General features: G+C 36.3%; 1 protein-coding gene across 2 annotated transcripts in view; it reads left to right on the forward strand.

Moving 5' to 3' along the window:
- PJA2 (praja ring finger ubiquitin ligase 2) overlaps positions 1-27,421 on the forward strand; it is a 79,085-nt gene that overhangs the window by 10,367 nt on the left and 41,297 nt on the right. Inside the window, exons 2-4 of one of the 2 annotated variants that reach the window (XM_027100257.1) lie at positions 16,267-16,384; positions 17,704-17,904; positions 19,366-20,416. In XM_027100257.1, coding sequence (XP_026956058.1) covers positions 16,354-16,384; positions 17,704-17,904; positions 19,366-20,416 — 1,283 coding nt within the window. In that variant the 5' untranslated portion in view covers positions 16,267-16,353. Of the gene's footprint in view, positions 1-16,266; positions 16,385-16,443; positions 16,492-17,703; positions 17,905-19,365; positions 20,417-27,421 lie in introns of those variants that run through there. The other variant, XM_027100263.1, reaches the window with a different exon arrangement.

Below are 27,421 nucleotides of genomic sequence, written 5' to 3' on the forward strand. Positions count from 1 at the left end.
TTTTTAAATAGAACATAAAATTGATAAATTAGACTACAATCAGTTACAAATTTCTATTCATGAAGACATCATTAAAGAAAAGAGGCAAGCCACAGACTGCAAGAATATACTCACATTAAGTAAATCTGGTGAAAGACTTGTATCCAGAAAAATATAAGTAACTCTTAAAAATCAAAAAGAAAAAGGCAAACAACACACATTAAAAAATATGCAAAAAAGCAGGCAGGTCTTCACAAAAGAAGTTATCCAAAAGGCCAATGTGCATAGGTAAAGGTGCTCTACATCAGTGGTCCCCAACCTTTTTGGCACCAGGGACTGGTTTCGTGGAAGACAGTTTTTCCATGGACCGGCAAGGGGGGATGGTTCAGGCGGTAATGCGAGCAGTGGGGAGAGATGGGGAGTGGCAGATGAAGCTTCCCTCTCCCGCCGCTCATCTCCTTCTGTGCGGCCTGGTAGTGGTCTGCGGCCCGGGGTTTGAGGATCCCTCCTCTACATTATTACTCATCAGGGAAATGTCAAAATGAGGCACCATCACACCCCTGTCAGAATGGCTGAAATTAGAGACTGACAATATCAAGTGTTGCCAAGGATGTGAAACAATATCAAGTGTTGCCAAGGGTATGAAACAACTGATACTCTTTTTTTTTTTTTTTTTTTTTTTGCGGGTCTCGGACTGTCGTGGCCTCTCCCGTTGCAGAGCACAGGCTCCGCGGCCATGGCTCACGGGCCTAGCTGCTCTGCGGCATGTGGGATCTTCCCGGACCGGGGCACGAACCCGTGTCCCCTGCATCGGCAGGCGGACTCCCAACCACTGCGCCACCAGGGAAGCCCACAGCTGATACTCTTATATATTGCTGGTGGGAATGTCAGCTTGTTTCAGCCACTTTACAAAACTGTCAGTATGTGTTATAGCCAAACATAGCTGTGGACTGTGATCCCGTAATTTCAGGTCAGATGTACCCAAGAAAGGTAAACAAAACAAAACAAAACATGTACAAGGATGTTCATAACGTGAATGAATCCCAGAAACATTGTGTCAAGCAAAAGTAGACAGACACAAAAGAGTTCATGATGTATGATTCCACTTGTATGAAGTTTAAAATAGGAAAAACTAAACTGAGGTAATAGAGGTCAGGAGAGTGGTTGCCTTTGGTTCGTGAGGAGTCAGTGTCTTGGAAGGAGAGAGAGAGAGAACCCTCTGAAGTGATGGTATATGATTTACATCTTGACATAGGTGGTAGTTTTTCAGATATATACCTATGTAAAAATTCATTGAATTGTAATGTGTACTTGAGTTTTATACTTTATTATATGTAAACAATTCTTCAACAAATGATTGCAGAGAAAAGGAAAATAATTTCAGTTTTTATCATGAAAAGTTCCAAACAAATTTCAGTAGAGTACAAGGAGCCCCCACGTACATATCATCTTGCTTCAACATTTTGCCATGCTTGTTTCTGTATCTCCCCAACCGCCATTCACATATGTTCCCTTTTTTTTGTTTTTTTGGTAGTGCTCACATCTAAATGTCTATCACAGATACATTAATTTATTCTGAGCATATTTTGTGTTTTTTAACATCAGATGAAATTTGCTACCTTTTCATATGCATAACATTTTATTTTTTATTTTCCTTATTTCCTGTACCCTTGTTTTTTCTTTTCCTGGCTCACTGATATGAAAATAAATCTCTGCAGCTTTTTTTTTTTAATTGAAGTATAGTTGATTTACAGTGTTGTGTTAGTTCTCTGCAGCTTTTTTATTCTGAGCTGACTGACTTGCACATCTCAAAAGAGGGTAGGTTGAGCAGCATCCTTATTTGTGACACATTTGAATCAGAGATCTTCCTATCTAAATGAGGTAAATTTGACGAATGTTCTTCATCTTGTTTTTTAATGAATTGATACTATATTTTTTCATCTTACTTTTCTTTTGTTAATCTTTTCCCCCCTTAGCCAATTACGCTTCCAGTAAAACACAGAAAATATTGTTCTACTGTGTTGGGTGTATGCTCATTCAAGTCTTTCTTCAAGGATTGCTGTTGATAGTCTTTAAAAAAAACAGTATTTTGTTAACACTTTTTTTTTTTAACAGAATGAGAAGTTTATAAACACTTGGTGAGATAGAGGGTTTACCAGAACAGAATTTGAAAATACAGTTTTTTACCTACTTAAATATAACATTTTTGGATTATTTGTTTCTGATTATGTATATTTTATGTCTGAGTTATGTTTTGTAATGTAATTTTCACTGTACCAATGCTGAGTTTACTGTTCCTCTTTTACAGTGGTTTACAAAAAAGTTTTCAGAGAAGAGTAGTAGTTAATCAAGTATAGCCTTCTATCAGGTTACCTCTTGTAACTAGGGATAGCAAACCCATTTCATCTTAGAAGTTTAACAGTTGTACCTGAAATTTTCTCTCTGATTTAGGTATCATCATTTCTACAGCTGCTCCTTGCAGAATTTGCCAGTCATAGCCTGGAAGTTTGCTTGTGTAGCAGCTTGTAACTTTCAAGTCTTGTGGTTGATAATAGATTACTTGATTTACTGAATGTGTCCAGTTGCTTACAGTGATATATGGGAGTAATGTCACCTCAGTCCTTATTTATTGTTTACTAGTTAGATGTACTGAATATTTTGTAGTTGTATATATGTATAAGCAACTATTTGTGCTTGTGGATAGAAGACATGAAAAATCTAGAGATACATTAAAAATAATATGTAAGCGTGAAACAGAATCAAGTGCAAGCTTACATTGTTCAAAATGGATACTTTATTAATCTCCTGGGATATTTACTTTGCCTTAGCAGCTGAAAGTGGAACGATGAGATAATGTTAGGAAGCTAAGTTTCAATGTAATTGGTTCCAACATATATGAAACAGCTTTCTAGTGGCATTTGTCAGAGTTTGTCATAAACTCATTTTGTCATGAAGTGTTGATTTCTGAATATATAGCTCAAGTGTGGTAATAATTACAAAATTTTGTATGACTAAAGAATTATCTTACTAAAAGGAAATGCAGGCTAGATAATTATAAAAGTTTGTTTTTTTGTGTTTTTTTTTTTTTTTTGCGATACGCGGCCCCCCCACTGCTGTGGCCTCTCCCGCTGCGGAGCACAGGCTCCGGACGCACAGGCTCAGCGGCCATGGCTCACGGGCCCAGCCGCTCCGCGGCATGTGGGATCCTCCCGGACCGGGGCACAAACCCACGTCCCCTGCATCGGCAGGCGGACTCTCAACCACTGCGCCACCAGGGAAGCCCTATAAAAGTTTGTTTTAAGAGGAATCTTAAGAAACATTTCTAGGGCACTTTGGAAGCATATATGTAAAGCTAAATATGGGAGAATATAAAATAAATATTCCAGTGGGCTTGGAAGAGTAATCAAGACTTCCCTCTTCAAATAGTTGGATCAAATTGTATTTGTTTCTGAACTAACTTTTTGTTTTGTTCTGTTTCTTATACAACAGTATCTGAGTTTTAGGTGTCCAACATTATGATTCAACATCTGTGTTCATTACAAAGTGATCATTACCAAAAGTCTAGTTACCATTCATTACCATATATTCTTGGTGGGAATGTAAATTGGTGCAGCCACTATGGAAAACAATATGGAGGTCCCTCAAAAAATTAAAAATAGAACTATCATCTGATCCAGAAATTCCACTTATGGGTATTTATTTGAAGAAAATGAAAACACTAACTTGAAAAGATATATGCACCCCATATATGCTTCAGTGAAGCATCATTTACAACAGCCAAGATATGGGAACAGCCTAAGTGCCCATCCGTGGATAAATAGATAAAGAAGATGTGGTGTGTGTGTGTGTGTGTGTGTGTGTGTGTGTGTGTGTGTGTATATATGTATATAATAGGATATTAGCCATTAAAAATAATGAAATCTTGGTATTGTGACAATATGGGTGGACCTTGAGGGCATTTTGCTAAGAAATCAAACAGAGAAAGACGAATACCATGTGATCTCACATGTGGAATCTTAAAAAACAAAAAAACCCAAACTCATACATACAGAGAACAGATTGGTAGTTGCTAGAGGTGGGGGTTAGGAGCAGGCAAAATGGATGAAGGGGGTCAGAAAGTGCATATTTCCAGTTATAAAATATGTAAGTCATGGGCATGTAATGTACAGCATGTTGACTAATAGTTAATAGTACTATGTGGCATATTTGCAAGTTGCTAAGAGAGTAGATTTCAAAAGTTCTTTTCACAAGAAAAAAATTTCATAACTGTATAGTAACAGATATTAACTAGACTTGTGATTATTTCACAATATATATAAATATTGAATAATTATGTTGTACACCTAATACAATGTTATATGTCATTAACACCCCCCCCCCTTTTTTTTTTTTTTCCAAGTGAGTTTTTTCTGGCTCCCAGCAAATGGATCACAGTGGTATAGATACAGGCTTTCAGTTGAAACTTTTCCTCTGGAAGTTCAACTGATTTCTCTCTTTCTGCCTAAAACTTCATTTAAATTATTTAGATGTAAATTCTAAAAGTAAGTGTTCCTGATCCAGTAGCTTTTCAATGAGTATCTACTAGGTGATAGGTGGAGTGTAAGTGCTAAGCAGCAGTTCTGACACTGTCAACAAGCAAAAGGCCAGTATAATTAATTTTGGTACTGTTATCCCTAACATGGCATTTTCCAAGCTGAGAAAATGTACTTTCATGAGATGGTATTAGAAAATCTTCATTCTGGTGATAGGTGGAAATATAAGAAAATTCAGAATCTAAGTACACGTAATTGAAATTGCTTGTATTTATCTAATACAGGATAATTTGTTATGCAGCAATAGACCTAGCAGCTCAGAACATTTATTATCTCATAGTTTCTATTGGTCAGAAATTTAGAAACAGCCTGGCTGGGTAGTTTTGGATCAAGGTCTCAGGAGGCTACAATCAAGATGTAGGCTGGGACTGCAGTCATCTGAAGCCTTGACTGGGGCTGGAGGATCTGCGTCCTAGGTGGTTCATTCACATGGCTATTGCCAGAAGACCTCAGTTTCTTCTGGCTTTTGGCAGAAACTGCCAGTTCCTCATCATGTGGACCTTTCCATAGGACTGCTTGAGTGATCTTATGGTGTAGCACCTGGCTTCTCCCAGAGAGAGTGAGCCAAGAGAGAGTAAGGAGGAAGCCACAATGTCTTCTGTGCCTGAATCTTGTACATCACACACTTCTATCATTTTATCTTCATTAGAAAAAAGTCACTAATTATAGCCTACACTTAAAGGGAACAAATTAGGCTCTGCTTTTTGAAGGGAGAAGTATCAAAGAATTTGTGGACATATTATAAAACCAGCACATTATTCTAACAGAGGTATGGTGATGTTACTGAAGTGAGTGGGCTACATTGCAAAAATAATAATAATAAATGTGTAAGTTTTAAGTATTATACAAGCTGGTCTGTTAGTTGACTACTCAGTGGTGTAGGAGAACTATGATTCTGAAGGCAGTTCAAGGTGTAGGCTTAGTATGTATCAACTTCAGTGTATATTGTGTTCATTTAGATATATGAACACAAGGAATACATTATTATTGTATAATGAAACAGAATTCATTATTCTGTTTGCTTAAGTCTTTTGCTTTATTACTATTTTATTTATTTTTTAACATTTATTAAAGTATAGTTGCTTTACAATGGTGTGTTAGTTTCTGTTGTACAACAGAGTGAATCAGCTATATGTATACATATATCCCCATATCCCCTCCCTCTTGCGTCTCCCTCCCACCCTCCCTATCCCACCTCTCTAGGTGGTCACAAAGCACCCAGCTGATCTCCCTGTGCTATGTGGCTGCTTCCCACTGGCTATCTGTTTTACATTTGGTAGTGTATGTATGTCCATGCCACTCTCTCACTTCATCCCAGCTTACCCTTCCCCGCCCTGTGTCCTTAAGTCCATTCTCTACATCTGCGTCTTTATTCCTGTCCTGCCCCTAGGTTCTTCAGAACCACTTTTGTTTTTAGATTCCATATACATGTGTTAGCGTACGGTATTTTTTTTTCTCTTTCTAACTTACTTCACTCTGTATGACAGACTCTAGGTCCATCCACCTCACTACAGATAACTCAATTTGGCTTCTTTTAATGGCTGAGTAATATTCCATTGTATGTATGTGCCACATCTTCTTTATCCATTCATCTGTCGATGGACACTTAGGTTGCTTCCATGTCCTGGCTATTGTAAATAGTGCTGCAATGAACAATGTGGTACATGACTCTTTTTGCATTATGGTCTTCTCAGGGTATATGCCTAGTAGTGGGATTACTGGGTCATATGGTAGGTTTTTTTTTTTTAGATTTTAAGGAACCTCCATATTTTTCTCCATAGTGGCTGTGTCAATTTACATTCCCACCAAAAGTGTAGGAGGGTTCCCTTTTCTCCACACCCTCTCCAGCATTTATTGTTTGTAGATTTTTTAATGATGGCCATTCTGACCTGTGTGAGGTAATACCTCATTGTAGTTTTAATTTGCATTTCTCTAATGATTAGTGATGTTGACCATCCTTTCATATGTTTGTTGGCAATCTGTATATCTTCTTAGGAGAAATGTCTATTTAGATCTTCTGCCCGTTTTTACATTGGGTTTTTTTTTTTTTTTTTTTGATGTTGAGCTGCATGAGCTGCTTGTATATTTTGAAGATTGATCCTTTGTCAGTTGCTTCATTTGCAAATATTTTCTCCCATTCTGAGGGTTGTCTTTTCATCTTGTTTATGGTTTCCTTTGCTGTGCAAAAGTTTTGAAGTTTCATTAGGTCCCATTTGTTTATTTTTGTTTTTATTTCCATTTCTCTAGGAGGTGGGTCAAAAAGGATCTTGCTGTGATTTATGTAATAGAGTGTTGTGCCTGTGTTTTCCTCTAAGAGTTTGATAGTGTCTGGTCTTACATTTTGGTCTTTAATCCATTTTGAGTTTATTTTTGTGTATGGTGTTAGTGAATGTTCTAATTTCATTCTTTTCCATGTAGCTGTCCAGTTTTCCCAGCACCACTCATTGAAGAGGCTGTCTTATCTCCATTGTATATGCTTGCCTCCTTCATCAAAGATAAGGTGACCATATGTGCGTGGGTTTATCTCTGGTCTTTTCATCCTGTTCCATTGATCTATATTTCTGTTTTTGTGCCAGTACCGTACTGTATTTATTACTGTAGCTTTGTAGTATAGTTTGAAGTCAGGAAGCCACATTCCTCCAGCTCCGTTTTTCTTTCTCAAGATTGCTTTGGCTATTCAGGGTCTTTTGTGTTTCCATACAAAGTGTGAAATTTTTTGTTCTAGTTCTCTGAAAAATGCCATTGGTACTTTGATAGGGATTGCATTGAATCTGTAGATTGCTTTCGGTAGTATAGCCATTGTCACAATGTTGATTCTTTCAATCCAAGAACATGGTATATCTCTCCATCTGTTTGTATCATCTTTAATTTCTTTCATCAGTGTCTTATAGTTTTCTGCATACAGGTCTTTTGTCTCCTTAGGTAGGTTTATTCCTAGATATTTTATTCTTTTTGTTGCAATGGTGAATGGGAGTGTTTCCTTAATTTCTCTTTCAGATTTTTCATCATTAGTATATAGGAATGCAAGAGATTTCTGTGCATTAATTTGGTATTCTGCTACTTTATCAAATTCATTGATTAGCTCTAGTAGTTTTCTGGTTGCATCTTTAGGACTCTCTATGTATAGTATCATGACATAAGCAAACAGTGAGAGCTTTACTTCTTCTTTTCTGATCTGGATTCCTTTTATTTCTTTTTCTTCTCTGATTGCTGTGGCTGAAACTTCCAAAACTTTGTTGAATAATAGTGGTGAGAGTGGGCATCCTTGTCTTGTTAATGATCTTAGAGGAAATCATTTCAGTTTTTCACCATTGAGGACTATGTTGTCTGTGGGTTTGTCATATATGACCTTTATTATGTTGAGTTAGGTTCCCTCTATGCCCAGTTTCTGGAGAGTTTTTTATTATAAATGGGTGTTGAATTTTGTCGAAAGCTTTTTCTGCATCTACTGAGATTTTCATATGGTTTTTATCCTTCAATTTGTTAATATGGTGTATCACATTGATTTGCAAATATTGAAGAATCCTTGCATTCCTGGGATAAACCCCACTTGATCATGGTGTATGATCCTTTTAATGTGATGTTGGATTCTGTTTGCTAGTATTTGGTTGAGGATTTTTGCATCTGTGTTCATCAGTCATATTGTCCTGTAGTTTGAGAAGGATAGGTGTTAGCTCTTCTCTAAATGTTTGATGGAATTCGCCTGTGAAGCCATCTGGTCCTGGGCTTTTGTTTGAAGATTTTTTTTTTTTTTTTTTTTGTGGTACGCGGGCCTCTCACTGTTTTGGCCTCTCCCGTTGCGGAGCACAGGCTCCGGACACGCAGGCTCAGCAGCCATGGCTCACAGGCCCAGCCGCTCCGCGGCATGTGGGATCTTCCCGGACCGGGGCATGAACTTGCGTCCCCTGCATCGGCAGGCGGACTCTCAACCACTGCGCCACCAGGGAAGCCCTGTTTGAAGATTTTTAATCACCGTTTCAATTTCAGTGCTTGTGATTGGTTTGTTTGTATTTTCTATTTCTTCCTGGTTCAGTCTTGGAAGGCTGTACTTTTGTAAGAATTTGTCCATTTTTTCCATGTTGTCCATCTTATTGGCATACAGTTGTTTGTAGTAATCTCTCATGATCCTTTGTATTTCTGCAGTGTCAGTTGTTACTTCTCCTTTTTCATTTCTAATTCTATTGATTTGAGTCTTCTCCCTTTTTTTTTTTGTTTGTTTGTTTTTGCCGTATGCGGGCCTCTCACTGTTGTGGCCTCTCCCGTTGCGGACCACAGGCTCCAGACGCACAGGCTCAGCAGCCATGGCTCACGGGCCCAGCTGCCCCGCGGCATGTGGGATCTTCCCGAACCGTGGCACGAACCAGTGTTGCCTGCACCGGCAGGCGGAACCTCAACCACTGTGCCACCAGGGAAGCCCTCCCTTTTTTTCTTGCTGAGTCTGGCTAATGGTTTATCAACTTTATCATCTCAAAGAACCAGCTTTTAGTTTTATTCATCTTTGCTATTGTTTCCTTCATTTGTTTTTCATTTATTTCTGATCTGATCTTTATGATTTCTTTCCTTCGGCTAACGTTGGGTTTTTTTTTTTTTTCCTTCTTTCTCTAATTGATTTAGGAGTAAGGTTAGGTTGTTTATTTGAGATGTTTCTTGTTTCTTGAGGTAGGATCGTATTGCTGTAAACTTCCCTTTTAGAACTGCTTTTGCTGCATCCCATATGTTTTGGGTCATCATGTTTCTAGGTATTGTTTGATTTCCTCTCTGATTTCTTTGGTGATCTCTTGGTTATTTAGTAGCAAATTGTTTAGCCTCCATGTGTTTGTATTTTTTACAGGTTTTTTTTCCCTGTAATTGATATCTAGTCTCATAGTGTTGTGGTTGGAAAGGATACTTGATATGATTTCAGTTTTCTTAAATTTACCAAGGCTTGATTTGTGACCGAAGATATAATCTATCCTGGAGAATGTTCCATGAACACTTGAGGAGAAAGTGTATTCTGTTGTTTCTGAGTGGAATGTCCTATAAATATCAATTAAGTCCTTCTTGTTTAATGTGTCATTTAAAGCTTGTGTTTCCTTATTTTTTTTCATTTTGGATGATCTGTCCATTGGTGAAAGTGGGGTGCTAAAGTCCCCTACTATTATTGTGTTACCATTGATTTCCCCTTTTATGGCTTTTAGCATTTGCCTTATGTATTGAGGTGCTCCTATGTTGGTTGCATAAATATTTAAATTGTTATATCTTCTTCTTGGATTGATCCCTTGATCATTATGTACTGTCCTTCTTTGTCTCTTGTAATAGTCTTTATTTTAAAGTCTATTTTGTCTGATATGAGAATTGCTTCTCCAGCTTTTTTTGATTTCCATTTTCATGGAATATTTTTTTCCTTCCTCTCACTTTCAGTCTGTGTGTGTCCCTAGGTCTGAAGTGGGTCTCTTGTAGACAGCATATATACAGGTCTTGTTTTTGTATCCATTCAGCCCCTCTTTGTCTTTTGATTGGAGCATTTAATCCATTTACATTTCAGATAATTATCAATATGTATGTTTCTGTTGCCATTTTCTTAATTGTTTTCAGTTTGTTATTGTAGACTTTTTCCTTCTCTTGTGTTTCCTGCCTTGAGAAGTTCCTTTAGTATTTGCTGTAAAGCTTTTTTGTTGGTGCTGAATTCTCTTAGCTTTTGCTTGTCTGTAAAGGTTGTAATTTCTCCATCAAATCTGAATGAGATCTTTGCTGGGTAGAGTAATCTTTGTTGTAGGCTTTTCCCTTTCATCACTTTAAATATGTCCTGCCACTCCTTTCTGGCTTGCAGAGTTTCTGCTGATAGATCAGCTGTTAACCTTATGGGGATTCTCTTGTATGTTATTTGTTGCCTTCCCCTTGCTGCTTTCAATATTTTTTCTCTTTGTATTAATTTTTTTATAGTTTACATAATATGTGTCTTGGCGTGTTTCTTCTTGGATTTATCCTTTATGGGACTCTGCGTTTCCTGGACTTGATTGACTATTTCCTCTCCCATGTTAGGGAAGTTTTCAACTATAATCTCTTCAAATATTTTGTCAGTCCCTTTCTTTTTCTCTTCTTCTTCGGGACCCCTAAAATTCGAATGTAGATGTGTTTAATGTTGTCCCAGAGGTCTCTGAGACTGTCCTCAATTTTTTTCATTTTTTTTTCTTTATTCTGCTCTGCAGTAGTTATTTCCACTATTTTATCTTCCAGGTCACTTACCCGTTTTTCTGCCTCAGTTATTCTGCTGTTGATTCCTTTTAGAGAATTTTTAATTTCATTTATTGTGTTGTTCATCATTGTTTGTTTGCTCTTTAGTTCTTCCATGTCCTTGTTAAACGGTTCTTGTATTTTCTTCTATTTCCAAGATTTTGGATCATCTTTACTATCATTATTCTGAATTCTCTTTCACGTAGACTGCTTATCTCCTCTTCATTTGTTTGGTCTGGTTGGTTTTTACCTTGCTCCTTCATCTGCTGTGTATTTCTCTGTCTTCTTCTTTTGCTTACCTTACTTTGTTTGGGGTCTCCTTTTTGCAGGCTGCAGGTTCATAGTTCCCATTGTTTTTGGTATCTGCCCCCAGTGGGTAAGGCTGGTTCAGTGCGTTATGTAGGCTTCCTAGTGGAGGGGACTGGTGCCTGTGTTCTGTTGAATGAGGCTGGATCTTTTCTTTCTGGTGGGCAGGGCTGCGTCAGGTGGTGTGTTTTGGGGTGTCCGTGAACTTATGATTTTAGGCAGCCTCTCTGCTAATGGGTGGGGCTGTGTTCCTGTCTGGCTTGCTGGTTGTTTGTCATGGGGTGTCTTGCACTGGAGCTTGCTGGTCATTGAGTGGAGCTGGGTCTTAGCATTGAGTCGGGGATCTCTGGGAGAGCTCTCGCAGATTGATATTATGTGGGGCCTGGAGGTTTCTGGTGGTCCCGTGTTCTGAACTCAGCTCTCCCACCTCAGAGGCTGATGCCTGACACCCGGCTGGAACACCAAGACCCTGTCAACCAGATGGCCAGGTACATGGGGGAGTTTCTTGCCTTTTGGGAGGTCTGAGGTCTTCTACCAGCGTTTAGTAGGTGTTCTGTAGGAGTTGTTCCACATGTAGATGTATGTTTGATGTATTTGTGGGGGGGAAGGTGATCTCCACGTCTTAACTCCTCTACCATCTTGAAGGTCCTCTTTTATTACTATTTTAGATTTTTAGTTTTCTGAATTAGTTCTACTACCACTAGCTTTCATTTAATGTGTGTAAGTACAAGTGTTGGAGTTAGAATATAAGTATTCCCAACTCTTCGTCTCTTTTCATTATATTTTCATATTTCCATCAGAGAAAGGAGCACAGAATTGCCATTCATTCATTCATTCATCCCTTTTTTCACAACTGTTTAAATTCGTATCTTGTTAGAGAATGTAAAGACACAGTGCATTTAATAGACATAATGCACTTAAAGCAAGGTCTTTATCTTTAAATTCACCACAGTCTTTCAATTCTGCTGTGGGAAGTGTACACCCCATACCCATGCTTTTCCTTGTATTCTTTTGAAGGTTGTTTCCATTGCCTATCTAGAGCTGCTGGCGTACTATCCTAGTTAAAATTATAAATGATGCTATCTAGGTAAAAAGCTGGAAGATCTAGAATTAATACTTCCCTGATTAACTCCTTTAATTCTTAGACAGCAGCATATTTATGGCGTTTTTTGGGGTTTTTTTTTTTTTTTGGTTATTGTTTTTGCTTTTATAATTAGGAAGACGTATATGAAGATTCCACAGCATTTGAGATGAATAATCGTCACAAGTAGAGAGGAATCATATGTTACTTATTAGGTGAATAGTACTAGCAAAGGAAACGTTTCTTTAGAGAAGACTCAGAAACCAAATGTTCCCAATAAACTTTAGATACAAATTTGGCACTGATGAATTAATCATTTTAATCTTGACACACAGCTAGGTCTTTATTCTTTATTATTTATCCTCTCCTCCCTGTTTTGCTTTGTTTTCTCTTTTATACTTCAGAGATAGGAACGAGTTACATTTGTCTACATAGCTGGCCTCAGATAAAATAGAGATAATTAGTGTCTACAGAGAGATTCTAGTCTACATTTTATTCGTAAGACAAGAGCCACTATTGAAAATGATGATGATGATGATAGAAGAAGAAGAGAATAAGAAAGTGCAAGAAATTTCAAAAATTATTGTAGAGAATGTTGGAAGGCTGGAATTTAAAGCAGATGAAAGCTACCATTCCGTAAATTGAAAATGAGAAAGAAAAGTTTAGAGACAAAGGATTAAACTGCGTGGGCCAAATACAGTGAAAATAGGAAGGAAAAGAAAAAGGACATCTTTGAGACAATCTAATGAAAGCCTTTAAATTAAAGCAGCCCTACTAGGGCTATGGAGTAGAAATTTTTTAAATGGTCTAAGAAAGTCCTTGCGAAATTATAGAATACTGTTTATTAAGAGAAAATCCTAATTATTCCGAAGAGAAAAATTGGTTTACCTACAAAAGGATGAGAAATAAACTGGCAGAACAGTTTCTTAACAGCAACATGGGATGCTTAGAAAACATTGCCTTTTAGAGTTTGTAAAAAATGATTTTGTTTTGACCTATATCCAAAGTGTAAGGGAAAGATGAAAATATTTTGACATGCAAAGACTCAGTGTTTACCTCCTTAAATAAAATTCCTGAAACAATTACTTGAAGATCTTCTAGTAAAGACAAAACAAACAAATGCACACCCCGTCCCAAAACAAACAAAAGAAAGGAAAACATGGGTTTCAAATCAGGGGACCTAACTCAGAAGTACCATCAAAAGTTAGCACAGAAGTAGTTGGATCTTGAAAACAAGTAGACTAAATTTATATCAGGATGTTGGAGGGCTCCAAAAATAATCTTTTAGAAGGAAGTGGATTCATGTTGAAGAAAAGTATGATTAAGAAACAGAGCGATTTTCATGATTTTGTACTCTTAACAGCACTCTCTCTTAACAGCACATTCTGCAGGCATTTATACCCACTGTTCTACCAAAGGTGCCCCGTGTCAGGAACTCCAGTAATCTTCCATGTTGCTAAGTCTAGTGGTCAGTTATAGATCCTTGTCATACTTTACCTTTTAGCAGCATTGGCACAGTGGATCAATTCTTTGGTCTAAAGCCCTGTCTTCATTTGACATCCACACTCCTGGATTTTTTCTTTTCTCTCACAAGCCCCTCTCATTGGTCGGTTTTCCTGATACTTCTTTTTCCCTGGCCTCTTAATTTTGGATCATCTCAGGGTTCAGCCCATGAACTTCTTTCCTTCTCCAAGCCTACTTAGACATCTCTTCCAAGTTCAAGCCCTTTTGAATATTGTCCATATCCTGATAACTCCCAAATTATACTGGCAGTTCAGAATTGTCCAGTGAACTCCAGCATCTTATTTAACATTTCTACTTGAATATCTAATAGATATCTCAAATTTAGCACATCCAGAACTAAACTCAAGATACTTTCTCCAAACCTATGTCTTCCACAGATTTTCCTGTCAGTTAATGTCAACTCTGTTTTTCTAGTTGCCCAGGCTATAAAACTTAGAGTCAGCCTCAAATCCTTACCTTCTTTCATAACCTACATCAGAAAACTTTGTTGGCTCTACTTTCACAATATAGACAGAATCTGACCATTTGTCACCACCTGTTTTTACTCTGGTCCAAACCACTGTGATCTCTTGTCAGTATTTCCATAGCTTTCTAGCCAGTCTTCCTGCCTTTGACCTTGTTCCCCTTCATCTGAACACAGTAGCCAGGACTTCCCTGGTGGCGCAGTAGTTGAGAGTCCGCCTGCCGATGCAGGGGACACGGGTTCGTGCCCCGGTCCGGGAAGATCCCACATGCCGCGGAGCAGCAAGGCCTGTGAGCCATGGCCGCTGAGCCCGCGCGTCCGGAGCCTGTGCTCCGCAAGGGGAGAGGCCACAACAGTGGGAGGCCCACGTACCAAAAAAATAAATAAATAAAAAATTAAACACAGTAGCCAGAGTGTTCCTTTTAAAACAGAAGTTCTCTTCTCAGAACTGTTTGGTGGTTTTCCCTCTCACTCAAAATAAAACCTACATTTCTTCTATTATCCTGTAAAGACCTATGTTGTTTGTTCCACCTTACTCCCTTCTCCCTAATTAACTTTCTGACCTCATCTGTTACTTTCTCTCGTCCTCATTCCATCCCAGACTTCTTGCTAAGGTAAATTCTGGAAATTCTTCCTTCAGGATCTTCTTTTTATTCTGCTGAGAATGTTCTTTCCCTAGGTTTACACGTGGCTCCCTCCTCACAGGTGTTTGCTCAAATGATTCCTTCTCAGTGAGGCCTTCCCTAACCACACTACTTTAAACTGCACACCCTTAGGAGCTCTTTATTCTCTGCTCTGTTTTGCTCCATAGTATTTATTGTCTAACATATCTTTATTTTTTACTGATTTGTTTAATGTCTATACCCCATACTGCAGTTTTAGGAGGGCAGGAATATTTATCTATTTTGTTCATTGTTATATCCTCAGCACTGAAAATAGTGCCTGGAATATTGCCTTATTTCAAAGAAAAGACTTTGGGTAAACTACTCATGAACTTAAATCCATGGCCGACCTTTGAGTCTGCATGTATTATTATACTGTGAATCTGTGAAGATTCAAGTTAATTGCACATTATTTTTCTTACTATTAAAACAATATTAATCAGAGCTTGTGTTTTTGCCAGTATGGTAGAATTATTTTCTTGATATTCCTTTACCCTTTAGCTATTGTTAACCATCTGACTTGATTTAGCTATATTAGAACATTACTGTACAACCTATTGCTGAATTTATAATTTATATGGGAGGATATGTGTACTTTTATGTATGTTAATTTATAGCTATACATGGCTAGATAGATATATACAGTTAAACTAATTTTCAGAACTATCATCTTGTAACAGCTTTAAGTTGGTGGTAGGCAGTTTAGCAATAGCTCGTTTTTAAGTAATTAACGTATTTAATTAAAAAGCTAAGCTCTTGACAAACTTTAAAAAAAGGCACAGGTTGCAACTTTTAAAATAGTAAATAAATGGATTAACTTCAAAACAGATGAAGTCATTTTATACTTTGCATGGTAAATTTTAGTTCTTCTAATTTAGAATGGGTTTTTCTGTGGGATTAAAATATCTGAATGATCAATTGACTATTATTGTAAAGAACAAGTGTATCATTTTTATACACGTTAATTATTAATTGTCATAAGCCACTATATATTTTTAAAATGTACCACTATACATTTTTAAAATGAAGTTTGTATTCTTAGGGTTAACTTCTTTTAACAATGCCAGGGCTAAAGGAACTTAGTTTTTGATGGAGAAGCAGATAGTGTGTAGTAGACCCCCAAACAGTTTGGTCACATACCCCAATCAACACTTCTCCCAATATATTTGCTTATTTCCTTATAAATTATTTTTGTGTTATTATCATTGTCAATCTTAAGGATGATACATACTTAAGGCAAGGTTTTTCAAGAGGAGATCTAAATCTCTTTCAAATAGCCATCTTCATAGTTTTGAGGTTTTTTGATTGACTTGTCAGATCCAATTGTGTTTTTCTCTGTTATTATGGGCTAGCTAAGAACTTCACTAGGAGAAGTAGTATTAGTTTTGCTATTTTTGTTTTGTGCTGTATTATTACTATTTTGTTTAATCCATGGTTTCTTTGTAGGAATCTCCTGCAGCTTATCCATTGTGTGAGTAAAAACTAAATCACATCCATAATTCCACTGAACTGGGCACACAAAAACTGCCATATATGTCACAGTATACTGAAAAAGAGCCAGCAGGTAAGCAAGGTGTCTCTGTCAGTTCCTCTACATTGAGAACTTCATATTTTTCCTTCCAGATAATCCTTGAGTACCATACGTGATGTGTGATCGTCGTCTTACTTAAGGCTAGTTTCAATCCGTGTATTGAATATTTATAAAGCTTAATTTCTAATTTTTGATACAAAAATGAGTATAAATAGAAACTCATATTTCCTTTCCATACCCCCTTGGCATCTATTGTGCTTTCCACTTTGGAGACTGTTCTTTTGGAGGTGTTGTTAAGGGTACTGGTCGGGAGTCATAATATTGGGTTATTGGACAAGTTTCTTAAATAATTCATTTTAACCCTAGTTTTTTATTCTTTAAAATAAAATACAGTATCCACCTCAACAGGTTTGTGAGGGGATGAAGTAACAATGTAACACTTGGTATCATATATTATAATGTTATAAATACAGGTTTTTGTGCTTAAAAGCAATTATATTTCTTATTCTAATGCAATAAAAGAAAAATGTGTAACTTTTTCATTTATTGACTATTCCGTATACTGTGAGAAAATATTTTGTTTAGTTCCTGCATAATATATGTAAAACTCAATGGACTAAGCAAACTTTTACTATATGTATATATGAGATAATGTCCTACCCAGTAAAAGATGCTACTGTTGCTACTATATATCCCTCAGGCATCGAACTTAATATTCGAGTTGTTCAAATGTTGATGGCTTTTTCTTTTCATACATACCATATGTATACCATTGGTAGTTTTGAAGAGTTTGACTTGGCTCACCACTGTTTTCTTTTGGAGAGTTTTACCTGACCCTGATCTTTGGGATATATTTTATTGTGGTCCCGTTAGTTCTTTATAATAGTACAGATACCATTTAAAGAAATTACTTGTTACCTTTGACTGGAATTTATTCACTTTTAATGTAATTGAAACCATCGTATCATGTACGTGTGAATAATTCACTCAACAAATATGTATTGAGCACTTATACATAAGGTACTTTGATAACTTGGAGAATCATTCTCCAATCCTTAAGGAGCTTTTACAGTATAGTAATTTGGCAAGTGGAAAAAAATTGGGGTAAGTAACATTATAAAAATCTGAAATACCTTAAAGGAGCCAAACTTTAAGATATTTGGGGGATAAGGGGGTCACATAACTCTCATAATGTAGTATTTCATGTTTTCTTTTCAGGTATGTTTTATATTGCTAGTAAGGGGCATTCGATGTTCAGTAGCATATGATTTGGCAATATATGTTGAAACATTACCCCAAATGTCAGAATAAGTCATTGCTGTGTCTCTTTTATTTTTAACTTTGTTTTTCAGCAATGGATCAAGAATCCAGCAAGGCGGCCTGGCCCAAACCAGCAGGAGGATATCAGACAATCACAGGCAGGCGATATGGCAGAAGACATGCATATGTCAGTTTCAAACCATGTATGACCAGGCATGAAAGAAGCTTAGGTAGGGCTGGTGATGACTATGAAGTGTTGGAACTAGATGATGTTCCAAAAGAAAATTCCTCAGGTATGCAACATGGGATTATTTAAAAGCTATTAATAACCATGTAAGAATTGATCTTGTAATATTTGAAATAGTGGGTTTTATGTGTGTCTCTGAGTATAAATGCTATACATTTCCTATCAAGAAATTCATTTCAAAATTTTCTGTTAACTTAATAGTGTATACATTTAAACATAGAAAAAGATAGAATATGGCCAATCAATAACTACATTGTCATGGCAGTGATTACATGTTGTCACATCCTTCAGCCAGAGGAATTCTTCATCTTTCAATCCAAAAAAATTTTTAATGTGAACTGAGTATATTTTTCCCTGCATATTACATTTAAATAGCTTTTTGTTTTATTTGCATCTCAATAATTTAGCTTGGTTAAGTTGATTCTTTTAGAATCATATAAAATATAAATGTCAAGTAATACATAGTTATTTAATTAAAATTTCCTAATTATTCATTAGTTTGAAAAAGTATTTTGCAGGTATCCATGTACTATAACTACACATTTTTGGACTGGAATGTCATCTTCCTCTTGTCCTGAGCAAACTTGATAATTCTAGGTTATTTTTTTTACTGTCATTTATATACAAGAATCTGAATTATTACCTAAGGTCCTTCTGTTAAAGCAGCCTTTTTGTGATATGATAAGACTTCCCTTCAGTTATTTATAAATTTTTGTTCCAACAGGTCTTAGCATCTTCATTTTTTGTTATTACATTAGTGATGGTAAAAGATAGTCATGTTTAAAGTAATTTGTGGAGTAGATAGGATTTTACTCTTGTCTCAGAATTCTGACAAACTATGACAAAGAGAATCAACACATTGACTCTTTTGTTGTTTTTCACTGATAGCTGTAACATAGTTAAAGTTTACTCATTGTAGGTATATTTTAACAATTCATTTTGGGGATAGAAATGTAATATTATGTATCTAGGGACTGAGATATAATCTTCTGAATTGACATAAAACACAGTAGAGTCTCATTTCTGTTAGATCTGTATATAGCCTGTTCTTATATCTATTATAACCACCTTTTAAAATATCTACATGTAAAAAAAAATCTGCATGTAATAAAGTAATTTAAGTCTGAATTGCACAGTCCAACAACTGGGAGGGCAGATTGGTTACCCTGTGACTTCACTTATGCCTCTCATTGTTAGTCTCTTATTAGCCTCTCTTTTAAATGTCTTTTACAGAATGTTTTAGGTATTAGGATTTAGGTGAAAAACCTACAGAAGACATCTGAGGGAGAGGATATTAAGAGGCTACACAGTGGCATAAATGAACTCATAGGGTAACCAGTCCGCCCTCCCAGTTAAGTTAGGGAGCCTATAAGCACCTGTCAGAGAAATTCACTCATATTCTCAAATAAGTAATAATTGGTATGATTTCTAGTTAAAGACTCATTATTAAATAAAACATTATCTAAATTAATCCCTCTAAATATGTTTTCTTTTGTTCCCTATGAAGGTTCCAGTCCATTGGATCAAGTTCATTCTTCTTTACCCAATGACCCTTTATTTGAAAAAACTGAAGCAGAAATTCCCATTTGTGATACAGCATTGAATCAAACCATTGAGAGCAGTCCATCCTTTGCTGCAGTACATCATAGCGAGGAAGGCAGGGAGACCTTAGGAAGCAGTACGGATCTTCACAATCATTCTGAGGGAGAATATACTTCAGAAGTTTGTAATGCTTCAAGTGTTCAAAATGGAATTACATTGGTTCATACTGACTCTTATGATCCAGATGGCAGACATGGAGAGGATAATGACAGTCATCAGCTCTCTGCAGACGTTGTGGAAGGTGGTAGATATCAGGAAGCATTGGGCAATACAGTGTTTGAGTTGGAAAATGGAGAGGTAGAGGCATACACTGGTCTTTCACCGACAGTTCCCTCTTTTAACTGTGAATTAAGAGATGAGTTTGAAGAGGTAGATTCAGCACCTTTAGTGAAAAGTTCAACTGGTGATACTGAGTTTGTCAATCAGAACAATCAGGAATTTCAGAGGTCCTCTTCTGAAGATGAAGTGGTTAGAAAGAAACAACAAAATAATACTAGCCAGGAGAGACAAAGAGAAAATTCAGTTGAAGATTCAGCCTGTGCTCCCAGGCATATTTGCAGTGAGCAAAATACCAGTGATAGGGGCAAAAACCAGGGAAGTTCTCCTGAACAGGTAGTGAGGCCCAAAGTTAGGAAACTGATAAGTTCAAGCCAGGTGGACCAAGAAACAGGTTTTAATAGGCATGAGGCTAAACAAAGAAGTGTTCAGAGGTGGAGAGAGGCTTTGGAAGTTGAGGAAAATGGCTCAGATGACCTCTTAATAAAATGTGATGACTATGATGGAGAACATGATTGTATGTTCTTGGATCTGCCTTTCGCAAGAGTTACACAGAGAGAAACAGAAGATAACCAAATAACACCAGAAAATGGAGCCACAGGAAGGCAAGAAGTTGTGGATAATACGTTTTGGAATGGCTGTGGAGATTATTACCAACTGTATGACAAAGATGAAGATAGGTAAGGTTTCGTGCTGTGCTTTGTGAGATGGTTTAGTGAGCAAAGTGGTTTATTTCTAGTACCATGATATTTGGTGGATGGGCTGTCTGACATGGTCAGTGAGTTAGATATTTTGACTTATCAAATATTCTTATTTACTGAGTGGTAACCATACATGTAAACTACTCGTTAGTTTTTCACAGAAACTCTCTTTGAGGGATTTCAGGATTTTACAGAAATTATAAGTTCAGGTAGTGGTTATTCATTATTATAGAAAGATAGAGCTACTAATTATTTCAGTTCATGGTATTTCAGTTAATAAAATGCAAGGTAAACATTTATTGTATTAAAAAAAATTTCTAAGCCAGTCTGGGTTTAAAAAGTGATTAAAACCACAGAAAATTTTGATTGGTAATATTGCATTAACTTTGCCAGTATTTACTAATATCACCTGTTTATTCTTCCTGTTGCTGTTCCTGTCACTGTTTATTTTTTTACTTATTTTTGTTTAGCATTTAATTTTCATTAACAACTTTATGTGGTACATTCTATTATTTTCCGCATTTATAGATGAAACTGAGGCATAAGAGCACTTACTAACTTCCTAAGGTCACAAAGCTAGTAAAAGGTGGAGCTGGAATTTGATTATCTACTTATTGACTAACTCCAGGCTCTGTGTTCTTCACCACTATAATTTACTATTTTCAAGAGAACATATAACTTTTCTTATAATAAGCATTCTGTTTCCTCTTACATAGATTCCTTTTTTTCCAAACTGTAGGACAACAGAAAGAAGAGAGAAATGGAGAATTTCTTTGTCCAACTGCTGACTTTTCATTACCCCAGAGTCACTTTCACCTATCCTTTTAAGCTAGTGGGAACCCTTGCCATGCTCAATTACAGTGCAATTTCAAGATTTTATTAATTTAAAGAAATAGTTTTTTTTAACTAGAAAGTACTACAAGGGAAGAAATTTATCCTTTTGAATATGAATGCATTTTATATATTTTATTTCATATCATAAAGTTAATAAAATCTTTTTGATTTTCATTGGATGTATGAATTAAGCTTCCGTAGTATAGTATAAGTAACTTGTAGAAATAATTAAAATATTTCTACTGCTATCTTGAAGTTTGTAAACTTCAAGGGTTAGCAGATAGTATTTATGTAACCTACTATTTTCTAAGCTAAGAATAAAGTTAGTTAAGAACTTGTGCCTGAGACTTCCCTGGCAGTCCAGTGGTTAGGATGCTGCACTTCCACTGCAGGGGGTACAGGTTCTATCCCTGGCTGGGGAACTAAGATTTTGTATGCCATGTGGTGCGGCCAATTAAAAAAAAAAAAAAAGAACTTGTGCCTGATTTATTTCTGTTTTTTCAGTCTAGGTCCACAGTCTTTTATCCAAAATCCGCAAAGTTCTAAAAACAGAAATTGACAACAAAACCTGACCTAATATTAACTTACTTGATGGCAGATCTAGATCTAAATTAAAACGAGGACTATTTTCAAGTATTCATACATTTTGCTACAGAAATATGAAAGTGTTTGATTTCTGGGTGCTGGCTTAGACCCCAGTGGGAATTGTTAAGTAGTATTTCTAAGCATTTTTTACTACATTTTGCTTTTTTTGAAGAAAATCATTTAATTTGGCTGTGCTTTCTCCATTATAGACACTAATCAAAAATAAAAGCTTCTTTTTTTTGCTTTTTATAGTTAGGCCTGATGTCATCTAATGAAGTTGATGAAATATTTACACTGTTTTCCACCCTCAAGAAAAAGGGTAGTTTACTTGGCTCTTGGGTTTTTTTTTTAAATTATTTTATTTATTTATTTTTTTAACATCTTTATTGGAGTATAATTGCTTTACAGTGGTGTGTTAGTTTCTGCGTTATAACAAAGTGAGTCAGTTATACATATATACATATCCCCATATCTCTTCCTTCTTGAGTCTCCCTCCCTCCCACCCTCCCTAACCCACCCTTCTAGGTGGTCACAAAGCACCAAGCTGATCTCCCTGTGCTATGCGGCTGCTTCCCACTAGCTATCTATTTTACATTTGGTAGTGTATATGTGTCCATGCCACTCTCTCACTTCGTCCCAGTTTACCCTTCCCCCTCCCAGTATCCTCAAGTCCATTCTCTAGTAGGTCTGCGTCTTTATTCCCGTCTTGCCCCTAGGTTCTTCATGACCATTTTTTATTTGTTTTTTAGATTCCATATATATGTGTTAGCATACAGTAGTTGTCTTTCTCTTTCTGACTTACTTCACTCTGTATGACAGACTCTACGTCCATCCACCTCACTACAAATAACTCAATTTTGTTTCATTTTATGGCTGAGTAATATTCCATTGTATATATGTGCCACATCTTTATCCATTCATCTGTTGATGGGCACTTAGGTTGCTTCCATGTCCTGGCTATTGTAAATAGAGCTGCAGTGAACATTGTGGTACATGACTCATTTTGAATTACGGTTTTCTCAGGGTATATGCCCAGAAGTGGGATTGCTGGGTCATATGGTAGTTCTATTTTTAGTTTTTTAAGGAACGTCCATACTGTTCTCCATAGTGGCTGTATCCATTTACATTCCCACCAACAGTGCAAGAGGGTTCCCTTTTCTCCACACCCTCTCCAGCATTTATTGTTTGTAGATTTTTTGATGATGGCCATTCTGACTGGTGTGAGATGATATCTCATTGTAGTTTTGATTTGCATTTCTGTAATGATTAATGATGTTGAGTGTTCTTTCATGTGTTTGTTGGCAATCTGTATATCTTCTTTGGAGAAATGTCTATTTAGGTCTTCTGCCCATTTTTGGATTGGGTTGTTTGTTTTTTTTAATATTGAGATGCATGAGCTGCTTGTAAATTTTGGAGATTAATCCTTTGTCAGTTGCTTCATTTGCAAATATTTTCTCCCATTCTGAGGGTTGTCTTTTCGTCTTGTTTATGTGCAAAAGGTTTTAAGTTTCATTAGGTCCCATTTGTTTATGTTTGTTTTTATTTCCATTTCTCTAGGAGGTGGGTCGAAAAGGATCTTGCTGTGATTTATGGCATAGAGTGTTCTGCCTATGTTTTCCTCTAAGAGTTTGATAGGGTCTGACCTTACATTTTGGTCTTTAATCCATTTTGAGTTTACTTTTGTGTATGGTGTTAGGGAGTGTTCTAATTTCATTCTTTTCCATGTAGCTGTCCAGTTTTCCCAGCACCACTTATTGAAGAGGCTGTCTTTTCTCCACTGTATATTCTTGCCTCCTTTATCAAAGATAAGGTGACCATATGTGCGTGGGTTTATCTCTCGACTTTCTATCCTGTTCCGTTCATCTATATTTCTGTTTTTGTGCCAGTACCATACTATCTTGATGACTGTAGCTTTGTAGTATAGTCTGAAGTCAGGGAGCCTGATTCCTCCAGCTCCGTTTTTCTTTCTCAAGATTGCTTTGGCTATTCGGGATCTTTTGTGTTTCCATACAACTTGTGAAATTTTTTGTTCTAGTTCTGTGAAAAATGCCAGTGGTAGTTTGATAGGGATTGCGTTGAATCTGTAGATTGCTTTGGGTAGTAGAGTCATTTTCACAATGTTGATTCTTCCAATCCAAGAGCATGGTATATCTCTCTATCTGTTTGTATCATCTTTAATTTCTTTCATCAGTGTCTTATAATTTTCTGCATACAGGTCTTTTGTCTCCTTAGGTAGGTTTAATCCTAGATATTTTATTCTTTTTGTTGCAGTGGTAAATGGTAGTGTTTTCGGCTCTTGCTTTTTAAATTGATTTTTGCTGTTGTTGTTGTTAATAGTAGCATTGTTTTCTTTGCCTAGAATGATTCTGGCCTTTTAAGAGTTATAGGATGTTGTCTTTGTATATTTATTTATAAGTTTTTTCCTTGAGTGATAATGTCAGTACTCTGAAAAATGACAGATTTTTTAATAAACAAAATATAGATGAGAAAAACACAGTTAATAGAAACTTTTTAGTAATATATTGACTTATAGAACCTGTAGTTGGGTGTACTTAGATGATGGAACTAATTTTAGAGTATTCTTTAAGACACATCGAAATGACAGAAACACTTACTATTTTTTTTGTTTCTTTTTTAAGGCTTTCATCAAGGATAATGATTCTACCTAGGATTCTACCTATATATGCATCTGTGAGCCTTAAGATATATTTTAGGACCTCATTTAAAAAGTCTATACAATCTTGGGGAGTAATTCTATTTCTGTGCTACTGTTTCCAGTTCCTCTGCCTTACTCTCTGCAAGAGATCACAGTTCCAGAATGCCTTTTAATATGGCGCCAGATAAATGTTGAAATTTCGTAGCTGTACACTCCTGTGTAGTTTCATTCTGCCACTTGTTCATCTTCCTAATGTTTTACTGTAGTTCTCCTAAGTTCTGGTATTTGCAGATTGGAGAAATGGGGAAACACAGTGACTCTCTCACCAGTGCCTTGAGAAGGAAAGTATAAATAGCTTCTGCTTTGCGTCTGTGAGGGATTTTTGCATTTTCTCTGCTTTGTAAAACTTGAAGATGATATATTTGAAGAGTTTTCTTGTCATGTTAGTATTATAATAACTACAGAACTGTCTTATAAATAACATAAACTAAAATTTACTGTGACATTTCAAGGTATAGGAATTTTTGGCCCCTTAAAAAGTATATAGTTTATTCTTTACAACTGGAAAAATACTTTAATGAATGTACGGCCTGATTCCCTGAAAAATTCTAAATGATCACTTAATCACATCTGAAACATTACACTTTATGGGATAAGCATTGTAGCTGGTTGCATTGCTCTGAGCTGTTTGACGAGAACTGAACGCCACCTTATTAAATTACAACTGCAAGGGGAATTTTAACAGGCAGCATATAATTACCAGACTTGGAATTAGACCGGAGAGTTAGGTTAATACCCTGCTCTTTTGAAATATACCCTGAGAACTTTAATAACTGTTTGTGGACAAGATCTTGAGTTTAAAAGAACCTTTCAGCCATGCCAGCACATTTTAACCTTAGGCCTAATCGCTCTGAAGAGAGGTGTGCTATCTCTTAACCACTTCTTATAGTACTTGAGGTTTTTTGGCAGAGTTTTTGTCCCTAGGCCTTAACCTTGCTTAAAAGGTAAAAAACCTTACCAAAGATAAAAATGTCAGGACAACTTTTTTGTTGTTGTTGATGACTTTGGGAGAATAAAAGGAATATTGGTTATTTAGTTGATTACATTTGATATACTTAAAAAGGATTATTGAAATCCTCCCAGGGATCACATTTTGTTTCAGGTACTCTGTAAATACAAATAATCATGATTCCTGTTGCCTTGGTGTTCACCAGCCTTATGAGGAAGACAGAATATACAGATAATTATCATGAGGCTAAATTAAGCTCCTTTCCTCTCCTGTATGTTTGCTGAAAGCCATGAAGAAAGCTCCTCTGATCTCGCTATCTCCCAACAAGTAAAGCATCTATGAACAGCCAAAACAAAGATCTTTAAGCACATGCTCTAATATTTTAGGAAAACTTTATATCTTGTTTCCAAGTTCATAGAAGTTTAAAAGGAGTAAATTGGGGATAAATAACTTCGTTCCTCAGGCATGCTAGGGAGTCATAGATTACAATATTTTGATACTAGGGGAAAAGATCAGAAAGTTGTAAAAGGCAGGCAGAATTCAAAAAGAAAAACCAGGGACTTCCCTGGAGGTCCCGTGGTACTGCCAAGGGCTCAGGTCCGATCCCTGGTCAGGGAACTAAGGTCCCACAACCTGCCTGGCACAGCCAAAAAACCAAACCATTTGGGCCTTATTTACTAAATTAAGTAGACATAGATTTGAACAGCTTCCATTTGTATTACTTTATTACAACATAGTCAGTGTTAGTACTAGTAAAAAGTCTCAAACTGTTAGATTATGTTTAGTATACTATTTTGGAAAATGCATTGAATTATATAATATGTTTTAATATAATTTCCTTCCAGAGTATTTTCAATAAAATTCAAAAGTGTTTTTGATCCACAGATGGTCAGATAAGAAAATTATCTAAAATTTCACTCTTCCCTAAGCTCCTATATAGTTGAGTTTTTGTGGATGCGATAAATATCAAAGAAGACAAACAAACCATTCCTTGGGGGACTTAGGGAATAAGAGGTGGCTTTTGCCTGGTTTTACTTCTGTATCTGATTTCTACCTAGATTTGTACATAAAATGTTTTGTCTAGAAACCACATATAATTTTATTTATGTGAAAAAGGTTTTTTGATTCACAGTTGAATCTGTAAAGAGTGTAATACTTGAGTAAGTTATAGTTTTTTGCTCTTGCATATAGCTCTAAATGTTAATGGGAGACAGTACTAATGAAAGACCATATAAAAGTCACAGTGGTATTTTAGTTTTTACTTTGAAAAATTTTTAATGTTTAACTCATACGCTTTTATAATCAAGAACAAATGGGTCCTCGTTAGTCCATGATCATTTTGTGTCCTGTTTGTTCTGTTGCTTGTTCTCCTTGAAAAGTTATTTTAAAATCTTTTCTCTTTTTGCTTTTAGTTCCTTATACTCCTGTCATTCTTAGAGGATAACTTTGTCTCTGCTTTCCTGGAGATACTGAAATAATTAAATGTGAACTTTCTTGTTTTCCTCTCCTCCATCAGAATACATATTAACATACTAACATATTAGAATATGTTGGTATTGGTTCCTATTTTAAATTTCTTCTTCAATGAAGAGAGCTGACTTTTCTCATTCTGTGCCTGCAGTCATATCTGACACCTTACATATCTGTTACCTTTACTCCTGGGTTCCTTCTCTAAATTTTCTAAATCCTGGGGGCAGCCTTCATTGATCTTGCTCCCTCTTTTAACTACTTGCCTGTTTATATTTTCTCTTCCACTGCTGAATTTTCAGAATAAATGTTCCACATACTCTGCTTCTGTTCCTTCACTATCCACTATTATTAAATGCCTCAAAATCTAACTCCCTGTATTATTTCTATATTCTCCCATGTTAACAGTGACCTCCCAATTTCCATAGCCAAT

This window comes from Aethalodelphis obliquidens, unplaced genomic scaffold, assembly GCF_003676395.1.
Source record: "Aethalodelphis obliquidens isolate GAN/ISIS:26980383/991018 unplaced genomic scaffold, ASM367639v1 scaffold4, whole genome shotgun sequence".
In the NCBI taxonomy this organism is placed as follows: domain Eukaryota; kingdom Metazoa; phylum Chordata; class Mammalia; order Artiodactyla; family Delphinidae; genus Aethalodelphis; species Aethalodelphis obliquidens.